Genomic DNA, 15,071 nt, shown 5'->3' on the forward strand with positions numbered 1-15,071 from the left:
TTAAATATTTAAAAAAATCTATATTTTCGAACCCGTTAAAATGAACTTGTATTATACTTGTTATTGCGAATGTTATAAACACATTAGTTACGTATTTAATCAATAGAATAATTAATTAATGAATATAGAAAATTATTATATTAATACAAGTATTGTGTATATCTGTACAATCAATTTTAATAGCTGCTTTAAAATTAAGAAGATGATAAAAATGAATAATTAGATACTATTGCGGATTAATGAAGATGTTTACAAGTAATTATTGAAAAGCTTAAAAGATGTAAAATGAGTAAGTCACTTACAAAGTATATTAACTAATGAAATTAATCATTTCTGTATAATACAAATATTCTTATACGATATAACATATTTAAAATATTCACTCAAAGAATAAAAATTAATAAATTGTGTAATTTAAATACTACGAGAAATGCATCAACATAAATACTTAACAATGTTTTTTAACACAAATTATGTCCATCATATTTTATAAAATATATTCATATTCATTATTTAATATTAATTAATTTTCTCAATAAATAAATTATATTGATAATTCGATCTTATATATTTTGGCTTTTGTTTTTGACTTATAAATTTTTAAGTATTTATAAACATGAACATAATTAAATTAAATACTGTAAATGTTAATTTAATAAATTTTTCGTATGAAAACTTAAGTTTTCGATAATCAAATTTGTTGTATAAATCATTAAGTAAAAATAAATAAAATTATTTTTACTGAAATTCATCGTCACTACTTAACAACATCGTTTTTTCATTATAATTTTGCGAAATAGTAGCCACACGTTGATTAGAAGTATTGCGTCTTTGTGGAGGTGGAACTGGCATATTTTGTGGATCATCAGGATCAAAACTTGACACTCTCATGCCGCGTTGATTTTTCGTACCACCTGATTATTACATGACGTATTATCATTCACATAATACTCACGTGCTTATTTATTTTTAGATTATTTCGTTCAAAAATTATCGTAATACAAAAAGTTAATAATAAATCAATTAAAAAATCATAATTTATTATTATTATTATTAATGAAATCATGCAAATAAATATAAATAATAAATATATGTAATATATAATATATGATATGAAGCCATTTAAAATCATGCAATATGTTTTAATATATTTTAAAAATAATTCCCTAATTTAATTTCTATTCTTATTCCGATGTGCAAAATTCATAATATGCTAAAGTTAGCATGCTAAATTATGTTTAATAAAGGAAGTAAAATAAAAAAAATAAAATTATAGTGAGTAAAATAAAGTTAAAACAGTAAGATAAATTATTAAAAGTAGTGAAAATTATGATATATTCAATTATACATGATAATTTATTCAAATTAACATCAAAAATTTCACAATCACCAAAAATCAATCATTATTTATTGAAAATGCAGTAGATTTGAACAATATACAATTACTTTAATTACTTGAATAATATCAGAGCTTAAAAATATAAATACTATTTTACAATATTGTCGATAGTCGCGAAAACCGTACATCCAATAATAATTAATACCTATTAGCTACTCTTATTTTTGTTTATTTTAATAAAAATATAAATCTCTGAGAATCAAGTGTATTTGTATACACACTAATACCTTTTTTTTAAAAATGAAGTCAATGTTTTAATATGATTAGGTGATTTATCGATTAAATTGATTATGAATTAAAATTATTTATTTATTTTTTATGCCAAATTATCGTCATTTGTGTCCATTAATTCTCCTAATTTATTGTTTTGATGTTGAATTTGATTTTTTCTTTAATCATTATATTGAAATTCAAGTTCCAAACTTGAATGTATTTTGTTTATTAAAAAAAATCGCGTTGACTCACACACTCACAGCTTTTCATACGGCAAGTTGGTATTGACGTCTGAAAAAACAGCAAACAAATTGCTCGTCAAAGTATCTTTACCTAATTTTTACTTAATTATTTATTGTAAAAGATTTTGCCATTTCGATTTCATGTATCTAATATTAAATTGGTAAAAGTCTTATATTTAAATTTAGAAACGGTTTATTAATAGTTATTTGTTTACAATGACCACCACCAAAAGATAAAAGTGTGCTTGCAAATTTTTACAAGTTAATTGTGATTAAAATAAAACCATATTAAAATAACGATTAATTAATAACTGTATATTTTTAAAACTGTATGCGTTCAGTTGAAAAAATATCAATTTATTTATATGATGATAAATGATGAACTCAATTAAAACAAGCAGAAATACCCAAAACAAAAGTTTTTATAAATAAAAACACATATACGTCAATTGATAATATAAATATAAAAATACGACATATTCTACAAAATTGCACAAAGAAATAAGCCCAAATCATGAAGATTGCATAAGATAAAAATAAATAAACATTTAAGAAGAAGCGAACAATTAACAGGAAGCTTTGCAAAAAGTTTTAAAATATTCAATAAATTATATCAAGGTTCTAATAATAATTGATTAAGCACAACTCAAAAGCGATTCATGCAATAGAAATGTAAATTGTGTCATATGCTTACTATATTATTAAATAAATAATAACAATAAACTATTTTCAACATACCAGAGCTATACTGCGTATATTGTTGATATTGAGGGTGGAAATTGTGGATGGCATCAGTCATGATATCCTTGGGATTCATGGTTTCCTGAAAAAAGGAAATTTTTTAATAAGATTTAATTCTTTTTCTTTTTCAAACAGTAAAAAAAGTTCAGTTAAAAATTCTGTTATTAATCTTTATAGCTGACCTTTAAACTACTGCTGATACTTTGCATAGTGACACTGCGGCCTCTCGAATCTGTAACACAGCCAGCTGCGTACACTTGATAGGGGAAAGCATAACGAAGAGCTATTGCAGCGAAGAGCATCTCTATACAAATTAAGAAGTTCTGGTAGCCAGCTGAAACTGTTCCAGCGCTTGTTGCATGTCCTAGGCTGTCAATAACAGGCGGAATAACACTTGCTTTCTCCAAAACAGCCAATAATACACCTATAACAAATTTAATTAAAATACATTATTTATTATTCATTGATGATTACTAATTGTATAGAAAATGAATGTATTACAGATAAATATTGACTAATAAAATAAAAAGTAACTTGAAAAATAACTGTTTATATGATAATATATAAATGGTCAAATTAATGAGTGCTAGAAGTCACTTAGTCATGCCGAAGTTACCTTGTTTATTTAGGCAATGCTACATAGAACCGGATAATTTCACTTTTAAGAATGTTCAGTAAATAAAAAAAAGTACAGTCATGGGAATATTTTCTAGTCTTCATCACAAATATTGTATTTCAATGTGTTAAGTAAAATAATGGATAATAAATACAAAAAATTACCTTGCCAGAATGACAGAAAGATGACACTTTTAACAGTAAAGAACTTGAGAACTGGTTCAAAGGGTGTGAGTAAATCTCGTGTAGCAAAGTAGAACAAAACCAGCCCATAAAGGGCAAGTGAAACGCTGATATTGTAAATAACTGTAATATAAATGTATCCGCCATCAGGAGACCAATCGCCATCGCGATAGTGTCCAAAAGCTTGAAGAAATATTATGACAAATGCCATGACTGGCTTTACTAAGCAAAATTGTAAGGTTGCTTGTTTACAAAATCGTAGAAATCCAATAGTATATGTCTTTTCTACTAGACACCATGTGCCATAAAGACAATTAGAACGTATTGGCTTCCCCCGAATCTCTGACATGATGTTTCCTTCACCTCCCAGGTACTCGTAGCAAAGTGACAAGAAGTTGTAAATTACAAAAGCTTCGTAACAATCACGCACTGTGAAAAAGTATACGTAATAGCTTTCATTGTTGAAAAATAGTAAAGATATCCATGAATATGTGGCATATATAGGAACGATAAATAAAATTCGAACAATCCATCGTTGCTCTGCAGGATTTGTGTACCACCTTAGGTGTTGGTAAATCTAGAAAAATTAAAAATAATTTACATTACTACAACATCGAATACAACATATGATTTTATATCATCATAGTATATTATTTTCAATAGAAATAAACTTCCTGATGTTCTGGTTCGATAACTCAACACAGACTCAACATTACTATGATATTTTAAAATTAAATTTTTATTCATTAATAGTTTTTTTTACAATCAAATAGTCACTAATAAATGGAATACTTTACTGCTATATTTATAACTGTCTGATTTTAATAATTTGATTGATTTTTGATAAATTCTTAATTACTTTTTTTCAGATATTTTGTTTAAAACCCATACCCATGTATTCTTATCATTTATTTTCTTTCTAAATAGATAAAAACATTCAATAACCTGTTGGCAAGTCAGGAACAGTGCAAGTGAAACAAAAGCTCCAGATATTCCTTGTGCTGCTCGGGTTTGCAAAAAAATTGGTCTTGGTTCAATGCTATCATTAGCAATTGTACCAGCAACTGTCTCAAGAACTGTCGTTGGAGTGACACTTTCTGCAGCAGTGGATATAGCAGACGACACTACGTCAGTCATTGTTGTGTTGCTCATGATGAATGTCAATCTGTTAAAAAATAGAGAGAAAAAATATAAATTAATCAATAATATGAAAGTATAATGATATTAACAGAGCGTAGTTAACGATGATAATAATCGGAAATGAATGATATTTATATGCTTGCGATGAAAATGTTTTAAAAATCAATATGGATATCATCATAACACTGCTCTGAATTTTCTTCAAGGATCACAAACAGGTTGACCCTGACGTCACTAATGATGAGCTATAGTCACTATTTCAAAGGAATAAGCAATCGAATAATGGTGATTACTTAAAAAAAAGTTCTTTTGGAATTCTAAAAACACTATTATAGCACTATTTATTCCATAAGACGTCAAAACTATAGATACACTGACCTGCAGATGCTACAAATACTCAGATTTGAGGAAGACTCGAGTAATTCTTTATAAAATTTTTAACAAACCAACTAACCAACACGTCAATGATGGCTTTAATCACTTTTAATTAATATATTAACTTATTTACTTTTTTTAATTAAGTTGATTGTTTATTATTAACGATTGCACCAGAGTATTTCGCTTTCTCCCGACATTTTCCATACTTTTATTTGTGGTCACGTATGGACGTGTGCTTGCTGAGAGCAACGAAAGGTCTCACGGTGCTTCAAGGTAGCTTTGAAAGGAATACGTACAGAAATAATTACACTATATGTATTTCAACTCAATGTAATATGTTGTATTTTTTTACACTTACTAAATTATGGCTATCGTTTTTTTTAATCCTCCGAGGCTGTTTTTTTCATAGTTGCTTTTACGCACGCGTCCCTTCACTCACCGTTCATAATCATCACTGTTCATCGATGCCAATGGAGGCCAGAACAAACCTCAGAAATGAATGTGCATACAACAAATTACATAAAACGCATGCGCAAATGAATTCGTTGTGTTTGGCTGTGTTGATTTAAGTGTGATGGTTACGTCTGAGTTACACTTCACAATTTTGTCAGTATGTAGGTGTTGTAATTGGAGTATTTAAAGTCCTGATGGCAAAATAAACACAAATAAATATAAACTGAGTCCTATAAAAGTGATTAATTATTATAAAATACATTGAAAATTGGATTAATAAGTTCTTTAATGGATTCACTAGTGTAATTTGTTGGAGAACGTTTAATCAGTACTTTTTATTAACATTAAATTCGTTAATGGCGGATTTTGACATATTAATATTACAAGAAACATTTTTATGTCAAATTTGTTTTACTCAAGGTGATTAATTAATTTCAGCATTAGATCATAATTTTAATTTTAAAAACTTCATTAATGAGATCATAATTCGATGAGCTGTTTTATGCAAATTTTAAAATTAAACAAAAAACTATTTAATATTAATTTCCATCATATTTATACTCCGAAATGCACATGATTTTTTTTAATTTCAGAATCACTGAATACTTGAAGAGGTTAGGAGTTTGAAAAAGTTTATTTCATTAACGTAAGAGTAATAATCTATTGGTATTTTCAAACACATTGGAACAGGTGTTTATCAACAATATTTATAATAAAAGACTTTAAAACATTATAAATAATTCAACTGATCACCATTAAAGTTAAAATACAAAAAGTGGAGTTATAGTTAAACAAGCACTATAATTGTATTTTTTAATTTTTTTAGAAACCGTAAAAACTTTTTAAATAAATTAACTCTATCAATGGCGGACTAGAGTTACAATTTATGACAGAATACATTGTGAAATTACCAAGAAATTTAGTAAACTGGTAGGGATTGAAGCACGTATGAGCTAGTGTGGATTTAGAGAAGGGAAAAACTGGTATGTTTACTGAGTAGGAAATTTTTCATTAGGAAACAAAAAGAATTGATGATTTTACCATGAATCAATTATTAATCTTTACACAATTTTTTATGATACAAAAATAATACTAGATCTTTCCCGAAATATCACTGAATACCACTAGAATTATTTCTCAACAAATATCTGATACATAAAAAGTGATAACAATCGCAGCCAATTATTCAATAACAAAGGAGAGATAAGATTATTCAACTGAATCATGGCTCTAATATACCTCGATGATAATGATCCCTGGTAAGCATTAAGAAAAACTATTATAAATTTATTCATAGTCAATAAATGACTTCAAATTCTATTTTTTTTTGTTAAATATATTCACATTTTAAAAATCACCTATTTGATTAGCTCAAACTGTAGTTAATGAAAATACTTTTTTATTATTTTATCAGGATTGCAAAGCATGATGCTTGTCAGAAACTGTTTCGAGAAATTATGGAAGAACTTACTCAGCGGGAAAGTAAACCAAAAACTTCATCAGCTTTTGCAAGTCTTTCTGCCAACATTCGATTAAAATTAAACCAATATTCAGACCAAACTTTAAAATTGAAAAGGAAAGTTGACGAGGCCTTGAAATTTAAAATTATGTATCCTTTTTACTATATAGATTTACATAAAAAAATCAGTAATGAATTATTAATGACAACTGAGAGTTTAACTAGTAATATTAAAAGTGAATTGATTAATCTTTTAATATTTTTAAATTTAAAAATTATACGAAATAATTGACTATTTCTATTTATATATATATATATATTTCTTAATTGATAAAAGCTATACAGTACAGTTGATGAAGCTGAAAGAAGAACAAGACAAGTTGAACAGCTACAGAGTAATATAGTTAAGATGAAACAGTTATATGATCTTAAGATGAACCCTGCAGCTATTGAAAGACCAAGTTTGATAAGATCCAGTACATCAGCTTTTGCCGATGGTGGAACAGTAGGTTGGCAAGATCAGGCTGATGACGATCCTCCTTTAGATATAACTGTCAGTGTGGTTGATTTAAAGAATCAAAATGAAACAACTTTGGCAGGTAATTTAACCAAATAAAGGCACAATTTTTTTTCCTTATAAGTAACTCAACTAATATTATGTTGTTTCTTAGAACAAGAACGAGGCCTAGATGAGCTTTATAAAGTAATTACAAGACAAAAAACAATTGCCCAGACCATAAATAATGAAGTTGATCATCAAAATGGTATTGTTTAAATTATACTTGCACTTTTTGTCATAATGAAGAACATAAATCATAACGATGACCATGAATTTTAATTTTTATTTCTCTTTTTAGAAATTATTGATGACTTAGCAGATCATATGGAAAGAGTAGATGAACGATTAGTGAGTGGAACTCAACAAATTCGAACAATTGGCAGAAAAGATCGAACTTGTGGCTACTGGATTATAATAATTCTATTATTTATAAGTATTATGATCGCAGCTCTTGTTTGAGCTTATTTATAATAATAGGTCATCGATAATTAATAATATTTTTATGTTTTCTGGGCATTTTTAATATTTTACCATTATGAGTTTAAGATATCATTTATTGTATATAAGACAACCAATCTCATAATTATTAATAGATAATAAAATAAAAAATTTCTTAATTAACAGGAAAAAATTGCTCTTGGTATAATATATACAAAAAAAAATTTAATCAAATACATTGACAATATAAACAGGTATTTCTATAATGATTTACAAATTCTCACACATCTCTATATTTGTTTGGAATCCTAAACTTTTAAGATAAGCCATAGTATTAGGATCTCTACCTCTAAATCGTCTGAAAAGTTCTCGTGCAGATACACTACCACCTTTGGCGAGGAAAGTATCACGGAATCGTTCTGCTAATTTTTTTATTTCATCATCATGATCTTTAGGAATTTCTTGAAAGGCACTGTGGACATCAGCTCCTAACATTTTTGCCCATAAAATACTGTAGTAAGCAGCACAATAATTATTAACGAATATATCTTCCCAAGAAGTAATGTGAGAATCCTTTGGATCTTTTGGGAATACAAAATGCTCTTTATATAAACGATCTGTTATAGGCTTCCAGAATTCATCTAATTCGAATAATTTTAAATCAAGCTTACTGAAGTAAAGCCGTTCACATAATTTGTAGCCCGCCATATGAGTTTTTGACTTTTCAATGGCGTTAAGCATATCTGAAGTTATTGGTTCTTCAGTTTTATAATGTTTGGAAATACTTTTAATGACATCTGGATCATACGCCCAATAAGACAGTAGATGATAACTAATTCCAACTGCATCCCATTCTACATTTGATGATCCAGCTAAATCACTATATTCTACTTTCGTTAAAAGACTCTGCAAAGCAAGACCCATTTCTCCAAATAGAACTACCACATCATTAAAACTTAATAATGATGGAATTTCACCTTTTGGAGGTGAAAAATTAAATATCATTGCTATTAATGGTTTTTTCTTCATTAATTTACTTCTATTTTGTATTGGAATTGTCCATGCACGACTTTTAGATTTATTCAGTTTATTCCGGCCTCTTGCATAAGGATCCAAATAAAAATGAGCTATTGGTTCATTAGATGATTCTTTCAAATCATATACATCAAAAAATCGTACATCTGAATGCCAAACGTCTGTTTTTGTTTCTTCAGTAATACGAATATTGAATAGTTTTTCAACAAATCGAAATACATTTGTCAAAACATGAGGAAGAGGAAAATATTCGTTAAATATTTCGTCTTTAAAATTGTGAACAGTTCTCAAATATCTTCTGCTCCAATAATCAAGATCCCACGGACGTATTTCAATATTCCATCCCTCATCTTTTGCAAATGCTGTTAAGGCTGCCAATTCTTTCTCCTGAGCCGGTCGTGCAATTTTTAATAGACTATTCATAACTTGATATACATTCTCTAAACTAGGAGCGATTTTAGTTTCCATGCTCATATGAGAATAAGACTTGTACCCAAGAAGCTTGGCCTGTTCTATTCGGTAAGTACGAATATCTTCTAAAAGAGAACTTGTATGGATCGAACTGTCTGAAAGCATCGAACATCTCCCAACATTAGCTTGCCAAACGTTCCATCTCAATTCACGACTTGGACAAAGTTCTAAAAATTTTTCTACAATAATAGGTTCTAAAGTTATATTCCAAGGTCCTTTCTGACAATTATTTGGGTCTTCAGCAGTCATTTTTAAAAATTCTTCAGGAAAATCTTTTACAACATTTGGATCTATTATTTTTGTTTTGAATATAAGAGTAGCAACACCGACTTTTCGTCGAAATTCATCAGTTTTCTTGAAAATTTTTGATTGATCCATGTAATAACGCATGTATCCAGAATTAGATAACTCTAAACCGTTTAATCTACCTTCTCGAGCATTTTTTTCAATTATTCTTTTCTGTTCAGCAGTCAAATTTTTATCATCATCTTCTAAAGCTTCTTGCCAAACTTTGTGTAAAGTACGATTTAAATATTTGTGTCCTCTCGTTTTCGATAAATTTAAGGAAACTGTTTCATAATATCTATTTGGCATGATACTTTGATTGCCAAAGTACAGAACATTAGCAATCCCCCAAATTGAATGTAGCCGTACATCGGACGACTCTAATCTGTTGATCACATCATTAACAATATCAAGATCTTTTTTATCTGAAAATTGATTGATAAATTATTTAAATATAGAATTTTATGAATGAAATAATTCATTTACAGTTTCAAATAGAATTTACTTTTAATTATTTCAACCATATTATTAATTTCTTGTTCATATAATATCGTTTGTTTTCCAATAACAGCCATAACTTTTTCAACAGTAAAAGTATTAAATTCTGGAAATCCATCATCCTTCGTTAATGGATCTTTATCTCGCATATCTTCACCAATTTCAGGAACGCTATGAAAAAGAAAGTATTTTAAAAATTTTTTACTTCTTTCTAATCCATTATAACATTAAATAAAAATTGAAATATTATTTTCAATTAAATACTTACAGAACAATGTACCCGGAAGTGTGTCTCTTCCATGTTTTGGATAAAATATTACTTGCCAAAAATTTAATTCGATTTGCGCAAAATGACACTGCCATTTTTATATATTTTACAGAGTTTATTAATAAATAAAAATAATCTAAGCGTTTTGGTGATTGTTATTTAATTAATTTATTAATATTAATGAATAAAAATCTGAAGTGTGCACGATTTCTAACCTTACATTTGTAAGAGAATATTTATTTCTTAATTTTAAAAATTTGATTGAACGTCATTTGAAATGAACTTCATAGTAAAATCATCAATTACTCCACTCACATGTTTTCAACAAAAATAACTTGTTTAAATTAATTTTTAGTAATAATATTATTAAAAAGCAATTGAGCAGGAGGCTAAATAACTGATCGATGATGATCGTATAATTTCGGTGATAATCGACTAATTTCGCAATATATCTGCGGGAATTTTAAATATAACAAAATTTTTTTTTGGTATTAGAAAAGTTAATTCGCTAATTCGTAATGTATTGCATGTCAATCTATCATTTCAAATTTAATATTTTTAAAATATTCATTTTTATACTTATTTAGAGGTTAAAGATATTATTTTTATTCTGTTGTAATTATGTGAGTAAACAGATCTCAGTAACCTTTCAGGTTATAATTTTTCTAACAACTAATGTATACAGTAATGTTTTTTAAATAATTAGAGTGATATATTATTTATATTAATTTATAACAAGAAGATTATTCAAAAAAGTTTTTTTTGTTGTGAAACTTAAAAATAATCAACGACAATATAAAATATTTGATAATTAAATGTAGTGTAACCTTTTCATAACCAATAAAAATGTTTTAACTATTTAATTTTTATTGATTAATCACTAAAAATTATCACTATGACGAGAAATAAACTATTAAGCATAGTTAATCTTCAATTAATTCATAAAAAATTATATACAAGAGATGCTGTACGTGTAAGATTTGCTCCAAGCCCTACTGGTTAGTAACACATTTTGCAATTAATTTATATTAAAATTAACACATTAGTAAATTAACATTTTTTCAGGTCAACTGCATTTAGGAGGATTAAGAACTGCTTTATATAATTATCTATTTGCTCGTAAAAATAATGGTAGTTTCATATTGAGAATTGAGGATACAGATCAAACAAGGTTACAAATTGGAGCTCAAGAAAAATTGCATGAGAATTTGATATGGACAGGAATTATTCCTGATGAAGATCCTATCAGAGGTGGGCCAAAAGGCCCTTATCTGCAGTCAGAACGTTTAGATCTTTATAAAGAACAAGTTAAAGTTCTTCTGGATAATGGTTCAGCCTATTATTGTTTTTGTTCTGACCGGAGGCTAGAGTTGTTAAAAAAAGAAGCTCTAAAAACTCGACAAATACCAAAATATGACAATCGATGTCGTCATCTTGAGAAAAATGAGATTAAACAAAAAATGGAACAAGAAATTCCTTATTGCATTAGATTTAAATTGTCATCGAATCCGGTTTCATTCAAAGATATCGTTTATAGAGACGTATCATTAACTCTACAAGAAGGAGATCCTGTTATTATAAAAACCGATGGATTCCCGACTTATCATTTTGCTAATGTTGTTGATGATCATTTTATGGAAATCTCACATGTTTTAAGAGGTGTTGAATGGTTATTATCAACTCCAAAACACTTAGAACTTTATAATGCTTTTGGTTGGACACCACCTCATTATGCTCATTTACCATTAATTCTTAATACTGATGGCTCTAAATTGTCCAAAAGACAAGGAGATATCTCTGTTGAATCTTTCAAGAAGAATGGCATTTTTCCATTAGCTCTAATAAATTATATTACTCTTGCGGGAAGTGGATTCCAGAGAGATACAAATGTTCTAACTTGTTATAATTATGAAGAACTTATCAAACAAGTGAGTACCTATGAAATATGTTAATCGACTATATTATTAGTTTAATTGCTTCATTTTCAGTTTGATATAACTACTGTAAATGAAAATTCTTCAAAGTTAAATCCTGACTTACTGTTGGATTTGAACAGGCTAGAGTTATGCAAGTTACTTGCTGATAAAGTCAACTCAAAGTACTTAGTTGAGAAAGTACGAAAATTAGTTACTGAAGCATTTCCAGAACGGTATTTACAATAAAAATTAATATTATCGATGAGGTTATCTGATGATTTTTTATTTATAATATATATTTAATCATGTTTATAGAATCAAAGATGGAAGTTTGCAATTAGATGAAGATCATATATTAACGGTATTAAACTGGGCACGGAATAGGATACATAATTTAAATGATCTAGTTACTCCTAATTTTGCTTTTATTTGGATTTTAGCTCAAGATAAATCTGTGGCTTCTGACTCGAATGAATTAGGTAACTGGATTACATTCCATTATTACAATTTTTATTGATTGATATTTTAACAAATTAATTTACTTTTTTATTTGGTAAATCATTTGCAGAGTCACTAAAAATGCTATCAAATAAACTTATGGAAATGAATCCAACCGATTTTAATCAAAATACTTTGAAAGATTATTTAAAAGATTTTACTAAAAGTAATGGAATAAAATTCTCTAATTTTATGAAACTACTTAGGAAAAGTCTAAGTGGACTGGAGGCAAGTCAAGTTTATTTGTATTGATTGATTTTAAATTAGTAAATTTTAAAATTTAATAAATCTAAAATTTTATCTCGTTTGTTAATTATATTTTAGCAAGGTCCAAGTGTAGCAGAAATGATGGAAATTTTAGGAAAAAAAGAAACGCTTACTCGTCTAAATAAAAATGTTGATACGTTGTGATAGTAAGAATAAAATAAGGATTATAATTGAATAAAAATTATCCGTGTATAATAGGAAATTAAAAAAAAACAGCATGTTAAAGTTTGTAAGAGTTTATTTAATAATTAACAATACTTTAGTCAAATTAATAGTTTTTATAGACAAATATTCAAACAACTTGTAATATTTATTTAGAAGTCTCTGTAAAAAAGATAAAGACTAAAGTTGAGTTAAAAATAACTATTTTCACTATTCCAACTCTATTATTTACAGTGAAATGTGTTCGAGTCATTTATTTATGATAATAAATATAGAAATGGTTGAATATTTTTATTTAATTAAACAAATTGTTGACAATAATCAATCAATAAATAGAAAAATTGATCAACTGATAATAATTATAAAGTATACAAAGATTTTGTAGAATAATATTTGCATTAGTAAATAGTAGTTATCACAGAATTTACAGATATAAGTAAGTTTTACAAATTATAACCATATTGAAAAGTTTATCAGTCTAGTATAGAATTAGAAACTAGAAACTTTAAAAATATTGAAAAATTTTTTTTCCTTAAAAAGCACCACTAACCAACACATCGAAACTTGACTAAGCAAAATATGACGTTATATATTGCGTAATTTTTTTAATTATCATTTGTTTCATCATTGTTTACATTCTAATTGCGTCTCTACTTGAACACAACTTTCAATAAACTTGTCTTGTTCTATACACATTTAACAATGTTTTTCAATGTGGTAACACTTAAGAAGTTGTAAAAAAAAATATCTAAAATATTTAATAATAGTTTTGTCGTAGTAAATAATAAATAACTATTAATATGAATAGTAACAATAACTATTACCATTAAATTTGAAATAAATTTAGTATATTTAGAGAAACTATAATTCCCTTTTGAGCATGCATGCATGACTAATAACAAGAGAAAATATTAAATAATAATTAACAATTATTAACCGTTCAGTTGAGATTTCAGTTTGAATACTTTGTAGTTAATTATAAGCGATTGCTTATTTGTATTAGTTTAGAATTTAACTCCATGTCTTACAATATTTTTTCTTAAGAAAGTATACACTCGTTTACAAGGATAATACAATTATTTCTCCTTTTGAAAAATATTACAATTAGAAAAATTATTAACAATAGTCGTTATAATTTACAGTATCATCATATTCGATTAATTTTTTTGCTTTTTTTTTTTAATGAATTTTATATCAGAAAAGTGTGTCTTTTACTTTTGTTTATTATTAATCACAATTAATATTATTACTCATATTATTCACTTAATTATAATCAATAGGTTTTTCCAATATTTAATATTAAGTCAATATGATTAATAAAAGGCAAGAGTACTTCATGTTTACAGGTAAAGAATTGTAAAAGGTGACCCTTAAAATTTGATTTTACTTGGGTTAACAATCAGTTGGTCAATATTTTTAATGGTATTTTTTTTTTTTTTTTATAAATGACAACGAGTGAGAATGAATTTCAATATCGATGAAATATTACTTGTAATAAATATTTTGTTTAGTATTTTTGTTCTTTCAGGATGTTTGTGCAATAATTAACAACTATTTCGTACATTCTTTTTTCATTTTACGAGCAATTAGAGAAGCTTCCGCAATTATTTACTATATTATTTCTAAATATTAACTGTTTCAGTTTGTATCTTTACTTTAACTTAAGTTATTAATTTAGTAGTATATTTAAATAGTCTTTTTTTAGGAATTGTTACTAGTATTTGTATTTTTTCTGTTAAATTACTGATAGTTCTAATTATTTTTTTCCTCTTTTTAAACAATTAACTGACACTAATTAGTATTTTTATTTAATAATTTTTAATTGATTGTTAATTTTTTTATTGATAATTT

At 26.8% G+C, this 15,071-nt stretch overlaps 4 protein-coding genes across 8 annotated transcripts; 2 read left to right on the plus strand and 2 right to left on the minus strand.

The window, feature by feature from the left end:
- Positions 1-563: 563 nt before the first annotated feature.
- Positions 564-6,529, minus strand: Tmep (Transmembrane endosomal protein). 5 transcript variants are annotated; one of them, XM_035090841.1, is made up of 8 exons: positions 6,406-6,529; positions 5,270-5,555; positions 5,042-5,188; positions 4,339-4,558; positions 3,376-3,970; positions 2,778-3,019; positions 2,593-2,677; positions 564-914 (listed from the first exon to the last, which is right to left on the minus strand). In XM_035090841.1, exons 4-8 carry the CDS (start codon positions 4,543-4,545, stop codon positions 739-741), a joined length of 1,305 nt encoding a protein of 434 aa, XP_034946732.1. In that variant the 5' UTR covers positions 4,546-4,558; positions 5,042-5,188; positions 5,270-5,555; positions 6,406-6,529; the 3' UTR covers positions 564-738. The 5 variants fall into 5 exon arrangements, with proteins under 5 accessions (XP_034946732.1, XP_034946730.1, XP_034946731.1 ...); XM_035090839.1 differs by lacking the exon at positions 5,042-5,188; XM_035090840.1 differs by lacking the exons at positions 5,042-5,188; positions 6,406-6,529 and adding an exon at positions 6,118-6,255.
- On the plus strand, positions 6,205-8,012 carry Syx8 (syntaxin 8). The gene is made up of 6 exons (XM_035090844.1): positions 6,205-6,347; positions 6,461-6,623; positions 6,779-6,973; positions 7,169-7,422; positions 7,495-7,587; positions 7,681-8,012. Exons 2-6 carry the CDS (start codon positions 6,589-6,591, stop codon positions 7,839-7,841), a joined length of 738 nt encoding a protein of 245 aa, XP_034946735.1. The 5' UTR covers positions 6,205-6,347; positions 6,461-6,588; the 3' UTR covers positions 7,842-8,012.
- A 13-nt stretch (positions 8,013-8,025) lies between these two features.
- LOC118071617 (probable cytosolic oligopeptidase A) lies at positions 8,026-10,806 on the minus strand. Its single transcript, XM_035090838.1, has 3 exons — positions 10,378-10,806; positions 10,117-10,280; positions 8,026-10,036 (listed from the first exon to the last, which is right to left on the minus strand). The coding sequence occupies exons 1-3, from the start codon at positions 10,470-10,472 to the stop codon at positions 8,091-8,093; spliced, it is 2,205 nt and encodes a 734-aa protein (XP_034946729.1). The 5' UTR covers positions 10,473-10,806; the 3' UTR covers positions 8,026-8,090.
- A 365-nt stretch (positions 10,807-11,171) lies between these two features.
- GluRS-m (putative glutamate--tRNA ligase, mitochondrial) lies at positions 11,172-13,266 on the plus strand. Its single transcript, XM_035091076.1, has 6 exons — positions 11,172-11,375; positions 11,443-12,305; positions 12,366-12,526; positions 12,609-12,772; positions 12,862-13,019; positions 13,116-13,266. The coding sequence occupies exons 1-6, from the start codon at positions 11,273-11,275 to the stop codon at positions 13,200-13,202; spliced, it is 1,536 nt and encodes a 511-aa protein (XP_034946967.1). The 5' UTR covers positions 11,172-11,272; the 3' UTR covers positions 13,203-13,266.
- Positions 13,267-15,071: the final 1,805 nt, after the last annotated feature.

Source organism: Chelonus insularis, unplaced genomic scaffold (genome assembly GCF_013357705.1).
Source record: "Chelonus insularis isolate UGA/USDA-ARS -01 unplaced genomic scaffold, ASM1335770v1 contig_88_pilon, whole genome shotgun sequence".
Taxonomy (NCBI): Eukaryota; Metazoa; Arthropoda; class Insecta; order Hymenoptera; family Braconidae; genus Chelonus; species Chelonus insularis.

What these genes read in the sequence shown, in the direction of transcription:
- LOC118071617 (XM_035090838.1), bottom strand. Translation starts at nt 10,472, where the DNA reads ATGGCAGTGTCATTTTGCGCAAATCGAATTAAATTTTTGGCAAGTAAT. An exon ending in ACTTCCGGGTACATTGTTCT is followed by an intron (nt 10,281 to 10,377) that starts GTAAGTATTTAA and finishes TCTTTTTCATAG; the next exon opens with CGTTCCTGAAATTGGTGAAG. An exon ending in TATGGTTGAAATAATTAAAA is followed by an intron (nt 10,037 to 10,116) that starts GTAAATTCTATT and finishes ATCAATTTTCAG; the next exon opens with ATAAAAAAGATCTTGATATT.
- Syx8 (XM_035090844.1), top strand. Translation starts at nt 6,589, where the DNA reads ATGGCTCTAATATACCTCGATGATAATGATCCCTG. An exon ending in CTCGATGATAATGATCCCTG is followed by an intron (nt 6,624 to 6,778) that starts GTAAGCATTAAG and finishes TTATTTTATCAG; the next exon opens with GATTGCAAAGCATGATGCTT. An exon ending in GCCTTGAAATTTAAAATTAT is followed by an intron (nt 6,974 to 7,168) that starts GTATCCTTTTTA and finishes AAAGCTATACAG; the next exon opens with TACAGTTGATGAAGCTGAAA.
- GluRS-m (XM_035091076.1), top strand. Translation starts at nt 11,273, where the DNA reads ATGACGAGAAATAAACTATTAAGCATAGTTAATCTTCAATTAATTCAT. An exon ending in ATGAAGAACTTATCAAACAA is followed by an intron (nt 12,306 to 12,365) that starts GTGAGTACCTAT and finishes CTTCATTTTCAG; the next exon opens with TTTGATATAACTACTGTAAA. An exon ending in AAAGTCTAAGTGGACTGGAG is followed by an intron (nt 13,020 to 13,115) that starts GCAAGTCAAGTT and finishes ATTATATTTTAG; the next exon opens with CAAGGTCCAAGTGTAGCAGA.
- Tmep (XM_035090839.1), bottom strand. Translation starts at nt 4,545, where the DNA reads ATGAGCAACACAACAATGACTGACGTAGTGTCGTCTGCTATATCCACT. An exon ending in CTTTCTGTCATTCTGGCAAG is followed by an intron (nt 3,020 to 3,375) that starts GTAATTTTTTGT and finishes AATTTGTTATAG; the next exon opens with GTGTATTATTGGCTGTTTTG. An exon ending in GTATCAGCAGTAGTTTAAAG is followed by an intron (nt 2,678 to 2,777) that starts GTCAGCTATAAA and finishes TCCTTTTTTCAG; the next exon opens with GAAACCATGAATCCCAAGGA.